Source organism: Exophiala oligosperma, assembly GCF_000835515.1.
Source record: "Exophiala oligosperma strain CBS 72588 unplaced genomic scaffold supercont1.1, whole genome shotgun sequence".
Lineage (NCBI taxonomy): Eukaryota > Fungi > Ascomycota > Eurotiomycetes > Chaetothyriales > Herpotrichiellaceae > Exophiala > Exophiala oligosperma.
The window spans coordinates 710,559-735,478 of NW_015622818.1; the positions used below are offsets into that span (position 1 = coordinate 710,559).

Here is a 24,920-nt window from a genome sequence, read left to right on the forward strand (position 1 = left end):
CCACATTGCTTTTCGTATTGTTATCTCTCACCAAGTCTCGAGACGATCCAGGAACAGACTGATTGACCCTTCTGGGCTCATCCCGTCCAGCCTCTCCTTTTTGCACGCAAACTCGTCGATGGGGAACCAGGGTCGAGCCTGATCCTCGCGTCCCGTCACCAGGTGGGCGAGACCTTTGCCAGTGAGCCAACAGTTCACCATGCCGAAACCGTTGAACCCGGCGGCGATCCATTCGCCTCCGACCCGGGGGTCACAGTCTTCGCGGGTCGACCACTGCTTGGTCAACCTTCCGACCAAGGGCAACCCGTCACCCGTGCATCCCATGATCCCGGTCCACTTGCGGACGATCTGGGCCTCCTTTCCATGCTCGAGGGCCCGACCGGCCGCGGTCTCGAGGCGTTCCAGGCAAGGTAAGCTCAGCTGACTATCGTCGGAGCATCCCAAATCTTGCGCCTGCACGGCGAGATTGTCCTCCTCAGAGGGGATTCCGGAGCCTTTCTGGAGGAAACCACCGCCCCAGTAAAGACAGCCGTCGGGCCCAGCCGATTGGGTGATGTAGTCGAAGCCTTGCCTGTAGATGGCACTCCAGGACCTTTCGGCTCCCAACCTGGGGAACTGCGGTGGCACAGATTGGACCGTCATTTGTCCCCTGAAAGGCCACAGTTTACCCCTGAGGGCAGGCAACAGGTGTGCCGCGAACCCGTTCGTGCAATGTATCACGTGCTTGGCCGAGATGGAACCTCTGGTTGTCTGAACGCGATAAGGATGGGTGAACGACGAACTTCGTTCCACGGCCGTCACGGGAGTGTGTGTCTCCAGGGTAACCTGGCCTTCGTTCAACAGCTTCTTCAACACGGCGCCGACGAAGCGATATGGCCAAGCCGCCCCTTCGGGTCCTCTTATCGTGCCGCATGCCTCTTGAGACAGTCCCAAGTTCTATTTGTGATGGTCAGTCTCTCTCTTGCTTTACTTGGGGACGAGAGAGTAGTATCATCAACGTACCTTGAGCTCAACACGATCCTCTATCGCTGTCCACTTCCCTCTCTCTTGGGGAAAATCTTCCAGAAATTCCGTCAGGCACGCCTTGGATCCCTCCCACGCCTTGAGGTCGTAAGACGTGCTGAGGGATTGGGTCCGGCGTACAAGTCCAGGCTTGCCAGCCTCTCCAAGGAGGGCGGCTTCTTGACAAAAGGCGTCCAGATGGGCCATGCGGAACTTCATGATTTTCATGCCGCTCTCTTTGCCAAAGAGGGCCTTCAAGCCAGAGTAGTCGCCCCATGGCGAGGCTTTGATGTGTCCCCCGTTGCGACCCGTGGCGCCAGAGATGGCGGCGCGAGCCTCGAGGATGATGATCTTAAATTGTGGTTCCAGACGGAGTAGATGTTGTGCGGTGCTGATGGATGTGATACCTGAGCCGATGATGACGACGTCGGCACCTTGAGGCAGAGTATTCGATCTGGAGTGAGCAAATGGGTGTTCAGGATCTTGCCAATACGACATGGTTGGGCTGTCAGCTGGTAGACCAGGGTCCTTTCTCAGCCTATCCTCGATTTCTCGTCTGGCCTCTTTCTCCCGAGCCTCTGGCGTCGACCCCATCGAGGGCGGCGACATTGTCATTGTCAGTTGTGCTAGCCTGTCGCCGGCCTTGTTGACTGAATTGTTAATGGTGTCACGGGTCATGGCGATGGTGTTGGTGGAGCAAGAAGAGGATTGCCGAGTGTACGTGATTTGATAGAGGTTGTCAAGGACAATCGCTTTCGATATATACTCTGTTCAAACAATTAGCGGAGCGTCAGAAGCAAAAATGTAAGGTGATATGTCACACGTATTCTGTATTTTTATCTGCCCATGAGTCCATGACTCTCGACAAACGCCGACGAGGCTCCTTTCACTGGTGCATGAGGTTGGTATGGGGTGACGCTAGTACCAAACAGGCAGGCAGTGCCGAACGCCCCCCTCGAGGATATCCGAGATCAGATGTTGAGGCGGAGCCCGAGCCTGGATATGAAAGTTTGGATGTTAGTACAGTAGAGTGGATGATTATTTTAGCTAATATCTTGCTGGAATATCGTAATGCGTAATCCCAAACATAAAGTTCTCCGTTGCCTCTGCTCTTGTACTCGGACTGTAAATCAGTCCCCAGATAGAGGGTTACAGATCACGTGGGGGCCAGACAGTAAATCAATGGGCAGCGGGCGTAAGCGAGGACCTCTGCACACTGCAGTTGCAAACAGCAGATCCAGACCCCGAGAGACTCTCTCCCACATTCAAAATCCATTCCTGTTATGCAAGTTGAAGAGTAAGAAATAATTTCCATTTAAATGATCCGAGGGTATACCATGTGTGTCACTCGCTCCAAATCATTGTTGTCCTACTTCAGCCTGGAAATTTCCTACCACGCCTACAGACTAAACAAATAAAAGATAGCCAAACAGAATAGACCAGGCGAGGACATAGACAATGTCGTATCAAACACCAACAGGACAGGCGCATTTGGACATCCCCGAGCTCGGAACAGCGTCAGGTTTCGAGTATGCTTCGGGAGTTCGACAATTTTGTGGTATCCCCTACGGAAGATTGGCTAAAAGATGGACGCGAGCTGTGATCGCGGACAGTTGGGAGAATGGAAAACACGATGGGACCAAGCTAGGGTGAGTGTTCTTCGAAACCTGCGATTCCATCACACTGGGAATCTAAGCAATTCTCGCTTTACATGAAGTCTTACTCACGCGACCGTTCTCGAGGATTTCAGTTCTTCAGCACCAAATCCCCCCGAACTTTTTCACGTACCCAACAACCTCACACCGGTACCGCAATTTCCACACATGCCGATTCCTCGGTATCAACATGACGACTGCCTTGTCATGAACATCACCACGCCACCACTGTCGTCGGAACTGTACCCGGTCATGGTGTACGTCCATGGGGGCGCTTTCATCTACGGCGGAGCCAACCGATCAATCTTTGATGGAGTGAACCTGGTCAATTATTCGATAGACCGAAAAACGCCTGTGCTGTCGTTGGCGCTCAACTACCGCGTCGGAATCTGGGGATTCTTGGCCTCCAGGGACATCCAAGATGATTTGGCCAGGGATGGCTTTTCAGGCGCCGGCAACTTTGGATTGACAGACCAACGATTGGCCTTTGAATGGATCCGGAAATACATCAGAGCGTTCGGTGGTGATCCCGACAACGTCACCATCGTGGGCGAATCTGCTGGAGGAACCTCCGTCGCCTTCAACATGACCGAGGTAGAACTGAAGTCCAAGAGTGACTACTGCCCGGGACAGACGTCGGGCTTCCACCGCGCGATCTGTATGTCGGGAGGTTACACCACAATCCCGGTCATGTCGATGCGGGAGCACGAGAAGCAGTACAGAGCGCTCCTCCGCCGTCTACAAATCAATCCAGACGCTCCCGGAGCCCTGGAAGCTCTCAGAAATACGCCCGAGGCTGCCGTGACGGCGTGCAGCATTCCACTCCAAGGTGCCATAGTGTCCACCTACAACCCTTGTGACGACGGAGTCTTGCTTGGGCCTCACAAGGACGGGACTGACAGCGCCCGTCCGACTTTTGAGAACATGACGTCTCCGCCGTCGTGGGTCAAGTCCGTCATGTTCGGAGACGTCGGCGACGAGGCGGTGATTTTCCGTCTGAACGACACTTATACCTACTCCATGATCACCGAGCACATGGCCAAATTCCTCAGTCAGGACCACATCAAGACCATCCTCGATCTCTATGGCGTGACACCAGAACTCCCGCCCAACGAACTACGCGATAGGTTCGAGCTCATGGCAAGCGACACAGTCTTCCGGGCCGAGAACTACGTAAAAGCGCACCGGTCCAACGTCCCGCAAACGTTCGGCTATCATTTCGACCAACCTTCAACCTTGGACAACCCGCTCAAGGGGACTGCCTACCACGCCATCGATCTCTTGTACCTGTTTAGGAACCTTTTCGATCGAATGGACGACCGACAGAAGGCCTTGTCGGACACTCTAGCCGGTCACTTTATCGACTTTTCCTACGGCAAGGACCCGTGGGAGAGATTCAATGTCGGTCACAAATGGATGGTATATGGTCCCGACGGACATGCACATTTGAAGACCGAGGCCGAGGACGAACCCGTCCGGAGGTACAGTCGAACCGACAAGATCCTGCAAATGGGCGTGTACACCGCCTTTGCAGATGCTCTGGACTATGTTTCCTGGCAAAGATTCAATACCGCCCAGGAGATTTTAAATTAGAAGTGTAGAGGTGTATGCACGGAGTAGAATTCAAATTAGTTTCTATCGGATGAATAGTACATATCTACTACACAATCCTCTTCGACAAAGGCACCAAATTAACCTTGCTGTATGTAAACTGTATTCATCATCGGCCTCCGAGATGTCTCTTTGTGGCCTGTGTGTGGAAGATTCTTTAACCTTGTGACCTCACAAATCTCGTGTGTCACTATCACTACCTATGTGAAACTTGATAAGCTGGTAGGGTGAGGCTGTGACCGGTTGAGTACCCTTAAAGACTCTCACAAATACCGTAGAGATAGGCGGTTCCATGCCCTCCAGTGCTAGTCTAGTAGTGACCCTGGGGGACGTCCTTCCAGTGGGCCGCTTACGCCCGGGCCAAAGCTTAGATAGCAGTACACGAGGCCTATTTTCGCTTAATACCGAAAGCGGGGAGGAGGATCCCAAAGGTCGGGCCCATGCTGCTGGGGAAGACAAGGTGGTCGAGAACGTTTTATATAACGACCGTGGGAGAAGCCTTAGCTTGGGAAAGAGACAGAGCTGTTGTTGTTGTTGTTGTTGTTGTCCACCAACACCGACGATCTCTTAACAAAGGATCACCCTGGGGGCCGGTCTCTTTTTCTGTTTCCATCACCATCATCACCATGTCCAAATCACTCGAGGCCCGAACTTCTTCGTCGGGAGGCGACTGGCCCAGACAAACGGTCGAGACTCTCGACAGTGGCAATGGAGCCATCATCACACCCGACGAGCTGTTCCTGGCCGAGTTGGGTCACGTTCAACACATGACTAGGAAGTTTGGATTTTGGTCGATGCTATCTCTCGCCTTTAGCATCGCCGGAACATGGGGTACGTTTTGATCAATCCATCCTTGATTCCTTAGGTTGTGTGAAAAGAAAGAGAAGACCACCATGGAATATACATACAAATAATGGAGAGAAAGAGGAAGAAACATGCTGACGATGCTTTGATCATCAACAGTTGCCCTTTCTGCGGATCTTGGAGCAGGTCTCAACAGCGGAGGAACTGTATCACTCATCTGGGGTGTAAGTCCTCCCACTGTCCTTTTTCCCAAAAAGAGTTCACCTGGACACCAATTGCAAATTGCTGATGCGCATGACCAACAACCAGGTCGTCCTCGCCGGTCTGTGCATGTACTGCATCGCCGCGTCTCTGGGCGAATTACTCTCCTGTTACCCTACGAGTTTGGGACAGGCATTTTTCGTTCTCAAGCTCGCCCCCGAACAACGCGGCATGCGCACCGTGTCTTACATTACCGGGTGGATCAACGTGGCCGGGTGGTGGACGCTGATCGCTTCGTGCGCCACCTTCACCACGTCCTTCTTCGTGGCCATCATCCAGATCTTTCAGCCCGACTACTCGCCCAAGCCGTGGCAGAACTTTGTCATCTTCGAGGCTACCATCTGGATCTACGCCGTGGTCAACATCACCCTGACTCGCTACGACCGTTTCCTTCCCGTCTTCAACACCACCATGATGATCACCAACGTTTTGCTTTTCGTCGGCATGCTCGTGTCCACGTTGGCGTGTACGGCCAAGTACGGGACCTTTCAGTCCGGCAAGTTCATCTTTGCCACTTTTGTGAATGAATCCGGATGGCCAGACGGGTTCGCTTTCTTGCAAGGATTGTTGAGTGCCACTTATGGATTCACCGCGTTGGACTCTGTTGTAAGTAACTTGACCTACACCTTGTACGCATCTCTGAATGTGTACTAATGTTTCGGCTCTTACAGATCCACATGATTGAAGAACTTCCCAAACCGAGTACAAACGGTCCCAGGACAATGGTCCTGGCCGTCTGGGCCGGGTTAGTCACTGGTTTCATCTTCCTGGTCGTCATGTTCGCCTGTACAAAATCCATGGGTGGCCTGGTCAACACGACATATGTCATCCCCATCGTTCAGATCCTGTACGATTCCACCGGCCAGGGAGGCGCCGCCACCCTCATGATTCTTTTGGAACTCAACACCATCGTGAGCGCCTTGTCCATCTCCACCGCCGCCAGTCGATTGACTTACGGTTTCGCCCGTGACCATGGTCTACCCTGGAGCAACTATTTCGCCCACACCTCGACCTATTGGAAGATGCCTGTTCGTGCGACAATAGGGCAGACCTTTATTGTCACTATTATAGGTGTTTTTTACTTTTGTTCAAGGTGAGTTTCGGGCTTCCCGACCATATTCAGCCTTGTCCTTGCCCCTGTTCCTTTTTCATTGGTTTGGGATCCATTCAAGCACATAAGCTCTCTCCTATCGATATATAAAACCCGATACTGACATACGAAATTAGCAACGTCTTGACCGCCGTCATCTCCCTCTCCAGCGTCACCTTGGTTCTGGCCTGCGCCGTCCCCGTGGCCGTCTTACTGTTCGTGGGCCGAGACCGAATGCCCGCGAATCGGCCTTACAATCTGGGCCGCTTCAGAGGTTACGTTTACAACATTGTCGGCGTGGCTTTTGCCTCTTTGATTTCTGTTGTCTTCTTCTTCCCTTCTTCCCCAAACCCTTCGTCGTCGAACATGAATTGGGCGATTGCGGCCTTTGGCGCTTTGACTCTTCTCGCCGTCTTCAGTTGGTTCATGGGTGCGAATCGTCGGTATAGCGTGATCCCTACGACTGAGGATTTGTAAAGGAGGAAACAAATAGATTGAAATGCTAAAATATGCACAATTGAAAGGATGAGTTTTTCAAACAATTCTATTTGAATGTATATCTGAAGAGTCAGCCTTTTTGATTACATCAAACCACTTACTTTCTTTTTGATTGTACTTGTACTTGCTTTTTCCAATACCTATTACTCTAGTTTTTGCACGGAATTGTGATATGTCTTATCATTCATGTTCTGCCCGAATCTTCATATGGTCAAAATGCCCAATGATCCATAGTTTATGGCCAGGTGGACTGAATGATTCGGCCATGTCGACCATCATGCCACCGTTAGTACCTTTCTTTCTCTTTTTGTGTCAGTCTTCTCTTCTCTCAAGCACCAAATCCACACGATACCTATCAGCCACTATATCGTCCATGGCATTCCAAAATCTTTCGTACAATCCTCCGTCAATGATCTCGGCCATCCTCGTGTACCCGCGTTCCGCATCATCTGCCTCCTCGGTCTTGACCTCCCATTTATCCTCGGGTCCGTATACCATGCACTTTTTCTCCTGGCTGAAACTGGGGTATGGCTCGATGGCGTTGGTGAAATGGATAAAGTCATCGGCCATTTTGAACGCCAGCCGCGCTTGTCCTTCAGACATGGTGTCCAAGCCGTTGAGAAAGATATAATACAAGTCTATAGCGTGATATGCCAGACCCTTCACCGGGTTGTCCAGTGTCGAAACCTGGTCGGTGTGATACACGTACACATCCTTTCCCAGAGGTCGACTCCTCCCTCGTGAGAGCATGTAGTTTGGCATGGAGAAGAATGCGTCCCTGGCCATTTCCTCCAACCCTTTGAGTAGGGTGGCTCGGTCTACGTCGACGCCGGGCAGATATTTGGCCAAGATCAAGTGAGCCTGTGTCGAGTCCATGTGGCTCTTGAAGCGTTCGAGAATCTCATTGTCGCCACTAAAGTTCCGAAGGACTGACCTCCAAAGGGAGCCTTCGTCGTGGGTAGCGCCCACCATGACAGCCTCAAGCCAGTCGGGGAGCGACGTGGCGAGGTCGGTGTCCGCAACACGCATGGGAAACGATTCATCCTGGCAAGCGCTGTAAAGCGGAAAATCGTTGTGGTAGATGGGGAACGTGGCGGCGGTCAGGACGGGCTCGGGCACCTCGCGGAGCTGGGCAAGGGTGTCTGGGGAATTCGGGTCGATGCCAACATAGCGAAGCAGCTCGTCGTAGTAAAACTGCCACCGCTCCACGGGCCAACTGGCCATGATGTTGTTGGTGCCGGACATGAAAATGGCTCGATTGATGAATTTTGGTGGTTCGAGTGCATTCATCTGGTGCGCCACGGAGAATCCTCCAGCCGACTCACCGCAGAGAGTGATTCGAGACTCGTCCCCATTGAAAGCCGATATGTACTTTTGTACCCATGCAAGCCCAAGTTGCTGGTCGGTGAGTCCAAAGTTTCCGGCACCCGAGAAGCCATCTCTGGCCAGATCGTCTTGAATCTCCTTGGAGGCGAGAAACCCACCCAGACCGATTCGATAGCCGATGGCGACGAATACAATGGGGTTTCCCTGACTGACCGAGCGCGAGACGAAATGTGCCCCGTCGAAAATGGGCAAGTGAGGTCCTCCTACGACGAACCCACCTCCGTGAAGATACACCAACACGGGATACGGTCCTCCTTCAGTACTTCTGCCACTCGGTGGCGGTGGTGGTTGAGTGATGTTCAGTCTAAGACAGTCGGTGTCGCTGGCAAGCCAGTTGCCTTTGAATTGATCCGTCTCGGGCACGGGAACCAACATGTCGTTTCCATCTTCATACTCTGGTGGAGAAGGGTAGTGTTTCCTGATCGGGAATGTGAGATTCCTGGAAACGACAGCAACAATTAGAGGGGTGCGAGGCTACGAACCCTAGCTTGGTACCATTATGAAAACCACCATCCCACGAAGTGACCATGGACGCCCGAGTCCATCGTTTGCTCAGTCGGCCATATGGGATGCCGTAATACTGACGCACGTCGTTCGAGTAGAGCCGACCCTGGACTTGGCCAAGACCGGGGACTTCAATCGAGGCCTGGCCAGTTGGCACCTTTCGACCCATCGCCTCCTGTACTTGATAAGCATTGCGGAATAAACCAGCCAGATCACAAGAAACAGGACCCGGTTTATAGTAAAAGGGGGTTGGACAAGGGCCGAGTCGAGATTTCGGCCGCAGACGAAACCCCCGGTGGGCTATCCCTTGGCTGTCTTCGCCTAACACCGCGACCCCCAAGAGAGGGTTTTGAGAGTTAAACCGGACGGACCCCTGCTGGCTCATTTTAGGCTATGAGTCTCGCTCGATTCCAGGTAAACCTTCTAGGGACGGAGTAGGAGGAAGCTCAATACTGTGTGTGTGTGTGTGTGTGTGTGGCTCTCGTCCCTAATTTCAACGTCGCAACAAGCATCTATCAACCAGTAATACTCCTTTTAGGCCGTTGATTGAGATTGGCCGTCTTTCACAACTCTTACGGCTCCCTCTTTCAAAAGGTCGCCGTCATGGGAATCACCACTACAGTACGCTCAATTTCAGCAGGTATGTAAATTGTTCATTTGTCGCAGCCACACATTCCTCAGTGGTATTCTTGTTCTCTTCATAAGATTTAGCTGACCTAACTCCCCCTGTCCCAAACTAGAGAGCCCCGAGGTGGAAGACGTTGCGGAAGTCATCAGCCAGGCATTCGCAGCTGACCCTCTGATTTTATGGTTGTTGGACGATCAAGGGCCGACCTGGGATAAGTTGGAGCCTTCCCTCCAACGGTGGCAACAATTTAGGGTCGAAGACGCAGCAATCAACGGAGTTGTCCTTGGTGCTTTCCAGACAAGTGAAAGCTCGACTCAGGAAACATGTCGAGGCGCCGTGCTCATGTTCCCGACGTCCCAAAGGCAGTCAATCCAGGTCATGAAGAGAACCATGCAATATGGATACCTCAAGTGGTACTGGAAGCGATTCAGTATTGGAATGGACGCTCCAAATACGAACCAACAGGTACGTTTTTTCTTTCTTTCCCGCGCGAGGATACGATCGCATGGGGAACTATACAAAACTGACAAAAGCCTCATGAGAGATATAGAGATGGCAACACATGTTGGCAAAGCACAATGAAGGTTTACAAACATACGCACATGCTTATTCGGACTATTGCTACTTGGAGGTCATTGCTTCGCATCCGGCGGCCAAGGGCACAGGCATCGGTAAAGCTCTGATGTCGGCGGTGATCGAGGAGGCTCAGGGGAGTGCCATCATCTTGGAATGTACCGACGAAACGACAATACCCTTTTATACAAAGTTTGGATTTTCCGAGGTTGGTAGAGTTGAGCTGAAAGACGACCAAGGATCGACGGCTATGTGGATGATGGTTCGAAAGCCAGAGTGAGGTTACGCTTGTTTCAATATTGGGGAGTATATTGTTATCATCATCAAGATTGTATATATAAGTCTTAAGGCAGATACCATGCAGGCATTGCCTTTATACTTGGCAAGTTGCACAACGAAGTTCATGATTCGAAGGATTTCCATTCGCCTTCTTCGGTGCTTTTTCGATCGTCCAACATCCACTCTATCGCACTCTTGGTGGCCTCGTTCCACTTGGCCACGGACGGTAGCTGTTGATAACGTCGAAACCCGTGGGGCAATCCTTTGAAGATGTGAACATGAGTAGGGACTCTGCAGAAACAAATAGTAGATTAGCCAGTGCTATTGATCAGAGAGATTGATTGCGGGCAATGTCTTTCGAACTGACTTACTTGACCCGTTTCAAGTTCTGAGAGTAGAGCAAAGCCTCGTCACGCAGTACGTCCATGCCGGCCACCAGGACAGCGGTCATGGGCAGGGCCTTTAGGCTCTGCAGACCGTCCTCGTTCAGATCCACAAAGTCGTCCGTCGGGTTTGGCTCGGCCAAGGAGTGTTCGAAAAACTCCATCTTGCTCCGTGGAAGGACCGGTGCGGACTGACACTGGTGGTAGGAACCGACCTCGGGAGATTTGAGGAGATGGGTGGGAAAGACGGAAGGTTGAATCAACCAGGGGATCCCCAAGACTTGACCCCTGATCTGACCAACCCCGGGGTCGACGGACGGACGCTGGGATTCAGTGAGCGTCAACCAAGCCGCTAGACCTCCTCCGGCGGATATGCCGCCGATCACGATCCGGTGAGGGTCACCCCCATACCGGGAGATGTTGGCGACGGTCCAGAGGTACGAGTCGAGGGCGTCTTCCCGCTGGGTCGGGAACTTGTACTGAGGTGTGTGTCGGTAGCAGACGTTGACGACCAAGATCGGGAGCTCATTCGCCAGGTAAGAGCAGTTGGCGTCCTCGCCGTCCAAGGTGCCAAACATGTACCCGCCACCGTGGTAGTAGACGTAGACGGGGAGAGGTGATCCCGGGGTCGCCGTCCGATCACGTCCTTTGTATATCCTGATGGGAATGGACCCGGTTGAACGGCTCTTGACCTCGAGGTCGGTCTTGACCACTGATTCCGTCCAGCCTAAACAAGGAGTGCAAAATATTTCCCGTGGTCAGTCATTTCGGCTTTTGTTGGACGTCCTCAAGGGCGAGAGGTCTGCCTGAAGAAAAGTAAAGAGTAAAAACAAAGGGGGAGCAGCAGATCGACCCGAGAGAGGACTTCTTCTTACCCATTTGCTTGCATTTTGCTTGTGCGGCAGCGATTTGATTGCGATTCGCCGTACGTTGTAATTCCTCGAGGTATTCGATGGGACGAGAAGCAATGTCGGGGACAAATCCTTTGGCAAACACGTCGTTGGGATTGTCCTGGAAATATCGAGCCCATTCGGGGCTGGGGATCCCAAGTTCAGAGTAATCTGCCATTCTTACGGATTAATGTTTCGCGAGATAGACAGATGAAACGAAGTCCTGCACGAGAAAAGACGGCGTTCGATGTTTGACCATTTATTTATCACGTCTGGAGAGTCGCCTACACACCCGAGGGTGCTGGACCTGAATGCCCGCGACGGACCTTAGCGAGAGAGCCTCATTATCCCGCCTAAAGCGGCTGAAATTGGGGGTTCAAGGTGCTGCCATCTTTATCTGAGTGGTCGATTGGCTCTTTTCCTCTCCCGATGAGGCCCCGCGCTATCCGGATTTGTCCACCCGATTCTGTCCTCAACGATAACTTGCCTTTGTCGTCAATTCGGACATGCGGATTGGAAAAGGACCAACCATTATTTCACGAGAGATAAGATCGCACACGCGACAAGTAAGGAGCACGTAAACTAGTGAGTCCCGACGACGATCCACACATGAGCGATGCCATGGACGCGGTGTCTGGACTCCTCCAACATCTCCCGTCTTGTGAACGGTGTCGCAAGAGGCGCGTCCGGTGTCATCAATCCCCTTCGGGCTGCTCGAATTGCCTGTCGTTGAGGAGCGAATGCGAAATCTATGACCATCACTTGGAACGTCTGGTCGCCACAAAGTAAGTGGCCATCCATGGAGGCATTGCGTCAAAGGAATTTCTCTAAAACTAATGTCAATCTTGATCCTCTCGTAGAACTTTGTTTGCCTTGTCGCAACGACTTGAACGTTTGAATGATGCACTGAGCGGGACCGAGTTGCCACGTCCAGATGCAGCAGGCACCGTGGACGAGGATGATAATGCCCAGCTGACTGGCACAAATAGCCAAAGCCACGACGACTACAGATGGGAACCGCCACAACCATCCTGCCGCCCGGCTTTGACCTCATTTGGCTATCTATACGCCATCTCAGATCTCGTCCAGCAAAAGGATGAAACGATCAAGCATCTCGAGCGAACACCAACAACAACCACGGCATCTTCTCAGCTTGGGGTTGGTATAGCAATCGACACATCAAGATGGGCACCACCCCAAGGTCTCCCCTTCTCCAGAGCCACGGCGCAATACCTTTTAGATATTTACTACGAGAATGTCGAGTTGATCTTACCAGTCTTTGGCCACTCTATGCGATCGCACGAGGCCATCAACATCCTTGACGACTTGACTTTGAACAGGCCTCGATTAGTAGAAACATCTGGGTCACACCTATGCGTTCAACTGTCTATGGCTATAGCACTTGTCCTGTGTGCATCTTCTCCCACCTTGAATCTGTGTGAAGATGCCCGGACCCAACTGCAGGCGCATTCGTTCTTGCACTGGGCCGGGGAGATCCTAGACACGACCATGATCTATGTCAAGAAATTCATTGAGATCAATCATGTCCCCGACGCCGACGAGGAGGTCTCCGAAACCGCGCTACGCACTGCTCTCGAGACCGTCCGGCTGCTTCTATTACTCGTCATCTATGGGCTTTTTATGCCACAAAAAGCTAATTCACGACAAATCCTTGGTTTTGCTGACAGAATCCTCGTTGGACACTACGAGGCTGTGCGTGGATCAGCAATTGAGGTTCATCCCGAGTTTCTACCCCCGGGCACTAGCCTCGAGCTTTCTTTGGAGGTCAACCGGATATTCGGGACATTCGTCGTGTTGGAACGGCTAGTGGCAATGTCAGAAGGCTTGCCCTTCAGCAAACACTCGTTTGGCGAGCAGGAGCTGTACGCTGTTTCCGACAGCCAACATGGACGAAATGGCGGGATAACAACCAGACAGACGACGCCTGCTGCCTTGTTCGGACGCCTCGTTGATATCAAGGGAACAGTGCACAAAGAGTGCTTGAGCCTGATGCTGCTCTCGTCTCGTGACTCTCAATTGCAAAGCAATGCTGATGGGCAGTCCGAGGTCAGTAGGCTTCTCTCGTCCACGGAAGCGCAGGTGAAAGCGTGGCGGGACCAGTGGACCCGAACCGCCCGTTTGGTTTCGGCACAAAGTAACAACAACTCGATGAGTGATGCATCGACAGGTCGGAGTCCTCATCTGGAATGGCTCCTCCTCTACGGCCAGACCCTCGGAGATGAAGCGCTTCTTTTTGCTTTTCGATCTTGCTTCTCCGTGGCCCACGCCATGTCGTCACCGCACACAGGCCGGCCAAATTCATCAACCGATCAGATGTCGTTCTCCATGCCAACGCGAGCTACTCCCACCCTTCGGCCATCAGGACTAGACGGCATGACTGGATTTGCGACCAACTGCGTAAATTCTCTTTCGAGAAGCTACGCCGACTTGCTGCTCACGGCACGATACCGGCATGATCCCACAGAGACTGGACCCCAAATACCTCTTCTGTATCACTGCACGTGGCCGTGGTCGCTGCAGGTCTTTGACTTGGCCATAACAGAGACCTGGCTTGGCAAATTTGCCAACACCTCTACCGCTGGTGTGCCATTCAGTGCAAGCGTAACCTCCGACGATCCCACAAGCACACGCGCCTCAAGCGAGATCGTACGTGGAACGAGCTCGAATACGCCAACCGATGCTCCGTGGATCTCGACAGTAGATCTCTGTGTCCGATTGCTCCTGGCATGCGGACAGGCCAATCCTTCGAGTGCGCGTACCTTGAACGAAGCCATTTTTGCCCTACAGCGTTCAGGGCCAGGCGCCTCATCTCTTTCAGAATGAAATCCCAACTCCAGAGTCTAAACTCTGGGAATGGTACTTGATTACAACAACCACATGCTGGAATATTCGCCAAGCTCGCCTTCAAGCAGATCTTGCGGGCTTTCAGAGGCCCCGGCAATGAATGCATTCGTCCAGTCAAATATGTTCACAGACCCTGACGAAGCCACGGTTGGTGCGAAAGGAATCGGTCCATCGTCACCGGTCAATCGTCCCTCTGGACCGGGAGAAGTCTCAAGGCGGGGGTTGACATTACCAACACAGGTCAACTCGTTACCAAAAGCATTGTCGAACGTCCTCTCGGAGTCTTCGGTCCGAACGTACCGCATGGTCGAACCATCTAAGGATGGTTCCCTCTGTGCCAAAGCATGCATGCCATTCCCATGCCGGACCTCAGTCTCGTAATCTCCAGGCGGCAATGCTTGATAGGCGCTGCCGAGCCCTGCTGGCACAGCCAGGAGTGTGTCTGAAGCAGAGGACCAGATACTGGTCGTACTTCGATGGTGGTGGTTGGGCTCGTGTGGCACTTGAGCAGCATGTGTAAAATTGGGATCGCTGGTGATGCTGTGTGAGCTCGTCCAGTTTTCTATCGTTGACCTGCTCATTGTAGACCGAGGGTTAGGTGGTCCACGCGGATGCCCGGCGCCGTGCTGGGAGCCTTGGTAGGATTCAGGAATTGGGAAAGCATTTGAGACACCACTGTTGCTTTGCAGTGGATGGCTTCCGTAGTCAAATGATGCCGCGGCTGGTGATTTGGCACCACTCCATTGGCCGTTCGGCATGTCCGAATTCCCAGAGTTGGTCCTATCCTCCACTCTTCGAGGAGTTGAGACTTCGATCAGAGGCATCTCGGTCGAATCCTCGTGTCGATGGCGCGCTGGCTCAACGGCACCAGCCGGCTCTTGTGTTCTGGGAAATTCTTCAGAGCTCGGCAAGATATGGTATTCAGAAGTTCGCTGAGGCATGATCAGTGTCTCAAGCCGGAGGCTCGCCGGTCTTGAAAGTGACGATGACTGTGCAGGCAGCCGATCCCACGGTCTCAGCAGTTCTCGGACTATTTCCCCCTGCAGCTTCTCATACAATGCACCGAACTTGACAGCCTCGGACCAGCTTTGGGAGAGGAATGCAAACAACGTTGTGAAGAGCGTGATCGATTGGAGGATCTCGGCAGTGCCCTTTTCCTCCACAAGACGTCGGCGTGCGCGTTTGATGGCGAATAAGAGTACCAGGGCCGCCTGCATGCACTGATTGGTACCGTGCCACGGCAGGAGGAGCCGGCCTTTCTTCAAGTAGTCAAATGTCGTTGCTCCCAACTTGAGCGCCGCCTCAAAGCACTTGACCAATTTGACTTCTGAAGGTTCGGGTTCGACTGGACAGGGACGGTAGAGGAGAAGCAAAGCTTGGTAATATCCGACCAGTCCCCAGCCCGGTTCATACTCGTCACCCTCAGCATCGCCTGCCAAAGCATCCTGACTTTCTCCATCATGACGCCCGGTGTTTTTGAGCTGGTGGAGCCAGTCCATTGCTCTCTTCTCTATGAGACCGACCCATTCGTCTTCAGTAATGGCTCGACTCGATTTGTGGCCCATGAACCTGACCTGGAAAATTTCTGACTGCAGCTGTCGAAGACGGACAACACGGACAAATTCGATGGCGATGCGTCCGGGGCTTGTAATCCGATCCGACGGTTGTGGCTGTTGGGCTTCGTTGTTGGGAGTTTGTAAGCAGTCCTCGCAGCCGGGTGCTTGGACCCCGATGAACTGCTCAGCGATGCCAAGTCTCTGGTGAAGAGTGAAGGACACCGACCTGTCGAGGACGTACACAGTCCAGAACAATAGTCTCCGCGAGGTTGCCGTGAAGGATCTGCCCGTAATGTTTGAGCCCGCGGAGTGATCTTCGTTCTCGTCGTGGTCGTCAAGATGTAGCTTCAAGTCAAGAGCCATTCTCATCACCGCGCTGGAAAGCAAGCCTGGATTTCCTGCTGACGGCATTAGATAACAGTATTGAATCAGCAGAACGAGGCTTTGTATATTCTGGATAGAGGAAGTGCCAAAATTGTGTTGCCTCTCGAGCGCATATCTGTAGAGCTTCAAGCTGGTCGAGTAAGCTTTGGGCGGCGAGTAGCTTTTGTTCGACATGACGGAGATGGCCAAAACCATGGTAACGATGTACAACGCGAAGTCGTCCGCCTCGGTGGCTTCGCGTGGCTCTGCAAGGACCACATCGAATAGAGACCAAAGTTCGTCTGGTCGAAATGCTGGGTAGATCAATAGTATACGATTGACGTACTCCCCAAAGAGACGGTTGGCCACGTGGACAGGAATGGCTTTTAGGTCCCTCAGCGGTCGGACAGACCTGGGATCGTCAATGGGAAATTCCAGCCCGTTTGACGGATCTCCAGCGGCATCCGACACTTGCGACTGTTGCTGAGGTTGAGTGAGGGTTGACATGAGCGTCTCGGCGGGAAAGTCGGCAGTGGTGGATGTCGGTGCATTGCTGAAGGAGCTGTAGAAGGACTTCTCCGCCCACCTGGAAAACTTCCAAGGTGCACTCATACGGGACCCCAAAGGAGATTGCCGGGGACGCTTGACTCCCAGGGTATGCTCGGATCTAGACGCATCGAGTGTCGAAGTAGTCTCAGGATCTGGGAGGCCGCATTGTCGAAGCAGAAGTTCTTTGTCCGACACTTGCTTCTGTAGATGGAGCAAAATGCTGGGACGCACGTCAGTGAAAGTGCCCCTTCTTTTTCCCGATATACTTGTCCATATACCTTCGAGGTTGGACGGTCCTTGTGGCAGAGTTGAGGCCCTCGCACTCATGCTGAGATTTTGAACAATTGGAACACGCGGGCTTTGCCCCATCACACTGATACAGGTTTGATCAGCCATCGATGCACCCTACTCCAAGTCGACTGCTCTACATAGAGTCGTCTCCACTTACTTTGATCTTCCGCGCGTAACATCTTGCACAAGACTTGATGCTTCGACGGCGTTTCATGGACAATTTGGCTTGTAGCCGTGAAAAGCCCCACGAATCTGTTCGGGGACACCCACTCACTGATCACGTCGGTCTCCCATAGAAAACACAATGGTGTTTGAAGCGTTGGAAGGTGGGCAAACGTTGGGTAAAAGCGACTTGGGAGGAATTGCGATATAAAAGAAGTTCTTAGATAGACTTGCAGGTTGGATCGAGGTCGAAGTGTACGTGGAAGTGGAAGTGGAAACCAAAGGGCCGAAGTTCGTGGTTGGTTGGTTGGTTGGTGCCGTCCTCATTGCAATACCATATCTATTGTACGGTCCTCGCCAAGTCTCCCCAGCTTCCTTTAACTGAAAGTATCATACAATGTTTCGGTTAGCGCAACTCCCGGGCCAGCGATAAGCGGGATGAAGGCCCCAAAAGAGCCACCAATCACCCTGTAGCCAGCCCCAACTTTAGGCTCGAAGCCCTTATCAACTAGCACCGATAAGCACAAAGTTGATCATGGACAGGCGACTCTGGCGATGAGAGCCCCCATTTCTGATGATAACTACATCTTGTCAATGCAACATGTTACACTGTGCGAATCCCTAATCATGGCTGATCTGGACGTCTCGACAATCTAGGATTTCCTACGAGGCTATAGTAATGCTCGAATATCACTGATGCCGCCCTTTTGGATCTTCTGCAACATCTGGGTCAACTTCTCCATCCTTTGCTCGGTGAGCAAGTACTGTTTAGGCAGCCATGAAGGAGGCTGCGAACCCAGGACCATCTGTGCCAACGCTTTCCCGCAAAGATAGGCATTTACCATGCCGTAGCCACCGTATCCTGCGGCAATCCACTCGTTCGAGCTCGCGTCTCCGGGTCGTCGCCCGGCCAGAGAGTTCGCAGGAAGACTACCAACCAGAGGGGCGTGGTCCAGAGAAAAACACATGATCCCACTCCAAGCAGCGTTGACTTGCGAAACCCCTGTTCCCAGCTTGTCGACATCGAAAACAGCTTGAAGCACACCACCCAGGTGCGCTCGAGCCACCACGGAATCTTGGGCATCGGATGCCACTCCTATGTAATCGTCGGCGGTTTCTATCGCCCTGAGATCTCCGCCACCTATCCAGATCTCTCCCGTCCGGCGGTTCTGCGTGGCATAATCGAAAACACCGTTGAGAAGGAAACTCCAACAAACATCTCCCCCTGCGAAGGCGCTCGAATTTTCCAGCTTCTGCACAGTCATCTGGCCTCGGCGCGGTATCAATAAGCCTCTCGTCTTGGGAAGGAGATGTGCCGTGTGAGCTTCGGTGCAGTACAAGACGTGCTTAGCAAAAATACAGCCGCGAGGTGTGGTGACGCAGTACCCATGCCCGGACTTGGATCGTCGAACGGCCTCGATCGGTGTGTTGGCCTCGAGGTTGAATCTCGCACCATGGCGAGCGAGCAAGGTTTGGTAGACAGTGGTGAAGAGACGATACGGCCACACTGCGCCCACCTTGTACACCAGCCCTCCTATCGCCTGTGATGGACCGTACTTCTATGACAGACTGATTAGCATCCTCAGTGCTAATTGAAATGAGAGATCAGTACTGACCTGTCGGAGCTCTGCCGAGCCAATAACTTCGTATAGCCCTTGCAAATCAGGAAATGCCTGGTTGAAGTTACGGAGCATTCGTCTCAGGTCCTCAAGCGCTGCCTCTTCAAAGACGCCCAAGACAGCCGTCACTTCCCTCAATTCCGAAAGTTTGGTTGCGTCGGGTCCTGCTTCCTTCGCCAGTGCTTGATATTCAGGCAAATGAGCCAGTTCAAATCGCACAATGTCTTTCGCTGCTTCTTCTCCAAACAGCTTGGAGTATGTGTCATAGTCCTGAACTGCCGTACAGTGAACTCGGCCGCCATTGCGACCGGTAGCTCCGGAGCAGATTTCACGAGCCTCGAGCACCGAAACCGTCAGTCTTTCCTGACCATCTTTCAGCAAACACCAAGCCGCGCTGCACCCCGTAACGCCGGATCCAATGATGACGATGTCTCGTTGAAGAGGCAGCTCCGATGATCGAATATTCAAAAGCTCACGGCACGGAGGATCTTGCCACTTGGACGGGGTCGGATTTCGAGCCGGTGAACCCGGGCTTGCCATCAACTGGCGAAGCAAAATGTCTTGCTTGGCTTCCGACACTGAGGCCATGGTGGTAAGGAATGTGCGTTTACTGTGTTGGAACCGATTACAAACTGCCTTACACCGTGAAATTGCTTTGGATTAGGCCGCGAAGAGAGCGAGGAAAGGAGGTCTGGAGACGCTGTGCTCTTGCTGGACAAGGGGTGCGCGAAGCACTTTATGAAGCCCATATTTCCTATATTTCGTCGACTGAGGGGTATGACTGAGTACCATCGTGGTCTGACGATATACAACTCCTGGAAAAGCTCGACACACGATCCGATTCCATGGCTGGACCGCTCAAGTCGTCACGCAGATTGTCACGCTTGATACACAGCTTGGATTGCCGAGTTTGGAGATGGACGGCTGTAGGCTAAATCCGCCTTTTGTCGTCGAAGTGCTTATCGCTGAGCCCCTAGGTTGTCCTTATCGTCTCCAACGCTTGGACATCGGGTGTTTCTCAGGACGGAGTTTTCCCTTCCACTTCGACCTGAGCAGGAAATCATGCTCTTCAATATTCTCCGTTAAAGTGTCTCAGGAGCCATGATTGACCCGCTGTTGCTCATAAGGCGTCTGTTTAAGCGGCGGGGAGAGAACTGGATTTCGAAGCTAGCCGCTATTTCTACGGAGTACGTACGACCTTCTAAACCGCTATAGCAATCGGAAACAAGTATCTCCGAACCTCAGATTCACAGGAGTAGAATATCACGTGACACTATTTCATGCGCCAAGTCATGGCGGATCTTCGGCGTCGCTCAACCTCATCATGAGGCCGCGTATTTCGATCTCACCGCCGTGATACACATTTGCACATACCCACTTCAGAACACGTTTTGTCTTCGTTATTTCTATCCCACAGACTCGCCCCCATGGAGGCTGGTGAGGGTCAAGAAGTACTCTCCACCATCGCCGGGGTGACGAGCAGTCGGAATTTGTCACATCCCTTGCTGAGGATCGACTGAGCCTTGATTCTCTTCAGGATTCTGCCTTAGGCCACGCATCACGAGTGATAGTCCAACAAGTGCCCCAAAACCACAATTCTAGCCATGGCACATCAAGACCGAAAGCAATATGCTCCTTGTCCATATTGTTGCTATAATAGTCATGAGTCCAACAAACTGGACAGACACATCCGTCATTGTCATTCTGATAAGCAGAACTCCGACCATGACAGTCCAGATCCGCCATTAGATCGCCAGTCCGACTTGACTGATTTTGAGCTGGCTCAAATTCTCGCTTTTGAGGAAGCTGGGCTTCCTCGAGAACTTGCCTTGTCTGATCCACCCCGAGCTCCTTCCAGCAAAGCAGTGATTCACTTACCAGAAAGTGCGAATCCGTCTAGTCGACAATCTCCTTCTCGCCACGCCAATGATGCATCTCAATGGGCTCAGTGCTTCTGCGGTGAGCAAATACATATTCTTGAGCTTGACGCACATTCAGAAATGCATGCTCAAGAAAGTATTTCCGTTGAAGACGACGACCTCCCTACAATGGACACAGCAGAAATGTCCTCTGCCGCTGTGCAACCCGTATCTGATATCTCCAACGCATTTAGCACCAAACTCCCAAAGTCATTGCGGAATTATGACCAGGTACACGCGAAGACTCGTCCAAGCAATAGCAAGAGACGAGCTCCATCCTTAAAGGATATTTTTCTGGGGACTACGGGGGCATCCAAGAAGACTACGGCTGTTACTGCAGAGGAAGGAAAGACGAGGCGCCTCGGGGTATGTATAAAATAGTTGTTCCGCTGGTACTTCACGCTGACCATGCACAGAAGGCTGAACTTGGACCGTACGCACATGAACGCCAAATGCCTAAATGGCTGAGACGAATGCTCGAAGAAGGAGCGAAGGTCTCGGTCACTAACAGAATCGGACCCGATGGCAATTTGATCAGGGTCGAGAATATCGCAAACGAGACGCCCAATCTTGTGCCTGTGCTTGCACGCCTGTCACAACTTGACCGGAACGTCGAGCGAGCCTTTTATTGCAGCCCGGAGGTACGACATGTTTGCAAGATGCACTTAGAAGGGGGCTTTTGTGGCTACCGCAATATCCAGATGCTGATATCCTACATTCAGCATGCCAGTCCTAAGGGTGCCAAATTCTTTCCTGGAAGACTACCTAATATCCTCAGGCTTCAAGACATGATCGAAGACGCATGGGACCAAGATATCAATTCAACCTCACGTATCGAGACAGGAGGCATTCGACTTACACGAAAGTACATTGGTACACCCGAGGCTCAAGCCCTATTCATGAGCCTTGACATTCCATGCGAAGCATCTGCATACACGACCACCAGCAACGTCGAAGCTGTCGAGACCATGCTTTGTGCGGTTTGCGAATACTTTGACGATGAGAGCACGAAAGATAATGTTGACAAGGTCGTTATCACGGACAAGCCACCAATCTACTTCCAGCATAAAGGTCATTCGATGACTATTGTTGGTGTCGAGAGCAACCTCGATGGTGACGTCAACTTGGTGGTATTTGATCCGATGTTCAACCCATCACCAGCGTTGAAGAAGATCGTTCTTTCAGGCAACACATACTTCAAATGCGCCCATCCAGGAAAATTGCTTAAAGGGCATCGACGAGGGGTGAAATATCTTGGAAAGTATGGAGCCTTTGAGTTGCTCAGGCTGAAATGAGCGACTTCTATTCATGGATCCGTAGCAGGGCGTTTTGGTTGGGCAATATGCTATGCAGCACATGATATTGGCATCTGGGTTCTGGAATGCAGGATGGGAAATTCTTTGAGGGATTCTTAGCATTGCATAGCGAAGTGATTCTAGATTCTAGATTTTGGAGGACTACTCTTGGTGGCCCAGTGAAGATTGAATTATAACAAATAGTTGATCCACTTGAACTACACTTTGCCTCTGCCATTATGGATAGTTTCTCTGGATTAGGCCTGAATGTTCACGGGTGCTGTATACGTTGCATCGGAGTACGCAGAAGTATATCTGGTCGGAGGTCGGTTACCTTGTGTGTGGTCCACTTATTTGCAAGTCAATAATATTCACGAAATTCGTTCCACTCTGAAAACATCAGACATCGATACAACAGACAACCACAAGATAAGACCAAGACCAAGGAGCGTGTGCCCTGTCTTGTTCAACTTTATTACACGTCTTGAAATTTTGTTGTGAACGATAGACATACGAGGAAGACACACACGAAGGGAAAAAAACACACGTTTAAAAACAAGAAATGTCTCAACCTCGCCCGACGACGCTCAACTTCATAACCGGCAACAAGAACAAACTCGCCGAGGTCCAGGCCATTTTGGGATCGGTGGACGGCCTGACGTTGCAGAGTCGAAACGTCGAAGGGGCGGAGATCCAAGGGACCATAGAGGAGGTTGCCAGAGATAAATGTTCTAGGGCCGCCGAAGTGGTGAGTTCCGGCCCCCCCCCCAATGGTTTCGTTTCAATCACTACGCTGTTGGTTTCTGTGTTGGCAAAGTCGACCATATAATACAGCGCGACAACTGAGAACGAGTCCGTGAGAATGGGAAGACTCTATCGGTCTATCGGAGGTGACATTCAGTGCGTGCCACTGTTTTGCGTGGAAAGGTTGTGTCTGTATGCCTGGAGCCGTCACCGACACCGATCCACGACGGCGACGGTCATGACCATGGTCAATCTATCTACGCTTCCACGACCCAAAATCGACACGCTTGAAGCGGTCGCTGCGCTGATCCCGGACAGACCAAAAGGAAAGAGGCCCAAAACAAGACTGACAATTTGTACGTTTCTATAGGTTGGCGGACCTGTCCTGACGGAAGATACTGCGTTGGAGTTCCAAGCTTTGAAAGGCCTGCCGGGACCGTACATGTAAGTTCTGACTTTTCCAAAGCCAACCTGGACGAACCAAGTCTACGTGCCCCTAGAACGCAAAGCTTACGAGGGTTATGTGGTATGGAACTGCATTATCAACCAGACAACATCAAGCCGGGCACTACCATCAGGAAATTTCTCTACCGCATCGTGATTGTTTGAACCCTCTTACCCATACAGTCTCTTCTGTGTAATGCTGCCTTACTGACCGACCTGATTGTCCACCATCTAGAAAATACTTTCTTACGGCTTTGGGCCATGAGGGCCTCAACAACATGCTGGCTGCATACGAAGACAAGACAGCCTTTGCTGTTTGCACGTTCGGCTATTGTGCCGGTCCCGGACAAGAGCCCATTTTGTTCCAGGGACGGACGAAGGGCAAGGTCGTGCCAGCCAGAGGGCCACCGAATTTTGGTACGTCCAGTGCCCCACTGCGATCGATATCGTGCTGACTCGTGCCACAGGCTGGGATCCGGTGTTCGAGTATGAGGGCAAGACTTATGCCGAGATGGACAAGGCTGAAAAGGTATGTGTCCGAGGTCATGCTCCAAGTCCGGAAACCTGCGATCAGCCACAACTGTTCAGGCCAAACTCTTCCGCCAGTCTCGAATGATGCTGACCCGCGACAGAACCTGATATCTCACAGAGGTAAAGCCCTGGACAAGTTGAAAGTCTGGCTTGCTGGTGGGGAATCGGAGCCTTGATATGTCATCCCCCTTACAGCGCAGCGACAGAGACGAGAAACATCGTCTGGCGCATGGTGGCTCGCACTTGATGATACCCATGTATTGTGTCGGTGTGTGAGAGACAAATTTTTTAATGCCTCGGTCACCCTGTTGATCCTTGACCATGATCTTTCATCCAGTTCCTGACCCATGCCACCACTCGCTCTGCGTTCTCTTCAATGTCCTCGGCTGCGACGCTCCTCAATTCGACCACTTGTCCTTCCTCATCCCATGCCTCTTTTGCTTCTTCGCTCACGACACCAAAAATCTCGGCGTCCATGTTCTCTTGCACCTTCTCGTCCTTGTATCCTCTGGAGGAGAGTCTGTCAAACAATACCTTGGTCTCTTCGCATCTGAGCACGACGACCAGGTCTACCCAGCGTACGGCAAACCCTGCGGTCGAGTGCCAGTCAATGACCCAACCTCCTTCGCCTTCGCCGTCCGCAATCTCTTTCTCGACTTCATCCATGAGCTTGTCTTCGTCAACAATCAGGGTCTGTAGTTCTTCATCGTAGCCTGTGTGGCAGGTGCGCTCCTTGACGATGTCGTTTATAGACAGGTGTTTGAGGTTGAGTGGTGGTGAGGCTTGAGAGGCTAGGCTAAGGATTTCGTTGCAGGTTGTGGTCTTGCCAACGCCAGGAGTCCCTGCTATTAAAATGTTTGGTAGCGAGCGCATTGTCGGCAACTTTGTCGCAAATAATTCTAAGGTCTCGTAGGATGGTCTATATGTCGTCGCATTCCATTCCAACATCCATTTTTTATATTTTTATTTTGCGTTGTTGTTAGAGGGGCACTTGGAGAAACTCAAGTGCGGGGAAGTT

The 24,920-nt window shown here is 52.1% G+C and overlaps 8 protein-coding genes across 8 annotated transcripts; 5 read left to right on the forward strand and 3 right to left on the reverse strand.

The window, feature by feature from the left end:
- Positions 1 to 4,894: 4,894 nt before the first annotated feature.
- PV06_00255 (uncharacterized protein) lies at positions 4,895 to 6,900 on the forward strand (the record flags this gene model as incomplete). The annotated part of the gene is made up of 5 exons (XM_016400730.1): positions 4,895 to 5,099; positions 5,232 to 5,296; positions 5,382 to 5,939; positions 6,005 to 6,426; positions 6,561 to 6,900. 5 exons carry the CDS (start codon positions 4,895 to 4,897, stop codon positions 6,898 to 6,900), a joined length of 1,590 nt encoding a protein of 529 aa, XP_016267783.1.
- A 2,514-nt stretch (positions 6,901 to 9,414) lies between these two features.
- PV06_00256 (uncharacterized protein) lies at positions 9,415 to 10,292 on the forward strand (the record flags this gene model as incomplete). The annotated part of the gene is made up of 3 exons (XM_016400731.1): positions 9,415 to 9,451; positions 9,552 to 9,904; positions 9,990 to 10,292. 3 exons carry the CDS (start codon positions 9,415 to 9,417, stop codon positions 10,290 to 10,292), a joined length of 693 nt encoding a protein of 230 aa, XP_016267784.1.
- Positions 10,293 to 12,173: 1,881 nt separating this feature from the next.
- Positions 12,174 to 14,647, forward strand: PV06_00257 (uncharacterized protein; the record flags this gene model as incomplete). Its single annotated transcript, XM_016400732.1, has 2 exons — positions 12,174 to 12,349; positions 12,425 to 14,647. 2 exons carry the CDS (start codon positions 12,174 to 12,176, stop codon positions 14,406 to 14,408), a joined length of 2,160 nt encoding a protein of 719 aa, XP_016267785.1. The 3' UTR covers positions 14,409 to 14,647.
- PV06_00258 (uncharacterized protein) lies at positions 14,329 to 17,382 on the reverse strand. The gene is made up of 3 exons (XM_016400733.1): positions 17,346 to 17,382; positions 17,176 to 17,270; positions 14,329 to 17,117 (listed from the first exon to the last, which is right to left on the reverse strand). Exon 3 carries the CDS (start codon positions 16,958 to 16,960, stop codon positions 14,450 to 14,452), a length of 2,511 nt encoding a protein of 836 aa, XP_016267786.1. The 5' UTR covers positions 16,961 to 17,117; positions 17,176 to 17,270; positions 17,346 to 17,382; the 3' UTR covers positions 14,329 to 14,449.
- Positions 17,383 to 18,021: 639 nt separating this feature from the next.
- On the reverse strand, positions 18,022 to 19,557 carry PV06_00259 (uncharacterized protein; the record flags this gene model as incomplete). Its single annotated transcript, XM_016400734.1, has 2 exons — positions 18,022 to 18,909; positions 18,967 to 19,557. 2 exons carry the CDS (start codon positions 19,555 to 19,557, stop codon positions 18,022 to 18,024), a joined length of 1,479 nt encoding a protein of 492 aa, XP_016267787.1.
- A 769-nt stretch (positions 19,558 to 20,326) lies between these two features.
- On the forward strand, positions 20,327 to 22,437 carry PV06_00260 (uncharacterized protein). Its single transcript, XM_016400735.1, has 2 exons — positions 20,327 to 21,254; positions 21,305 to 22,437. Exons 1-2 carry the CDS (start codon positions 20,574 to 20,576, stop codon positions 22,181 to 22,183), a joined length of 1,560 nt encoding a protein of 519 aa, XP_016267788.1. The 5' UTR covers positions 20,327 to 20,573; the 3' UTR covers positions 22,184 to 22,437.
- A 161-nt stretch (positions 22,438 to 22,598) lies between these two features.
- PV06_00261 (inosine triphosphate pyrophosphatase) lies at positions 22,599 to 24,304 on the forward strand. The gene is made up of 5 exons (XM_016400736.1): positions 22,599 to 22,931; positions 23,298 to 23,371; positions 23,607 to 23,788; positions 23,839 to 23,900; positions 24,004 to 24,304. The coding sequence occupies exons 1-5, from the start codon at positions 22,746 to 22,748 to the stop codon at positions 24,076 to 24,078; spliced, it is 579 nt and encodes a 192-aa protein (XP_016267789.1). The 5' UTR covers positions 22,599 to 22,745; the 3' UTR covers positions 24,079 to 24,304.
- On the reverse strand, positions 24,009 to 24,775 carry PV06_00262 (uncharacterized protein; the record flags this gene model as incomplete). The annotated part of the gene is made up of 1 exon (XM_016400737.1): positions 24,009 to 24,775. The coding sequence occupies one exon, from the start codon at positions 24,773 to 24,775 to the stop codon at positions 24,203 to 24,205; it is 573 nt and encodes a 190-aa protein (XP_016267790.1). The 3' UTR covers positions 24,009 to 24,202.
- Between the last annotated feature and the right edge of the window lie 145 nt (positions 24,776 to 24,920).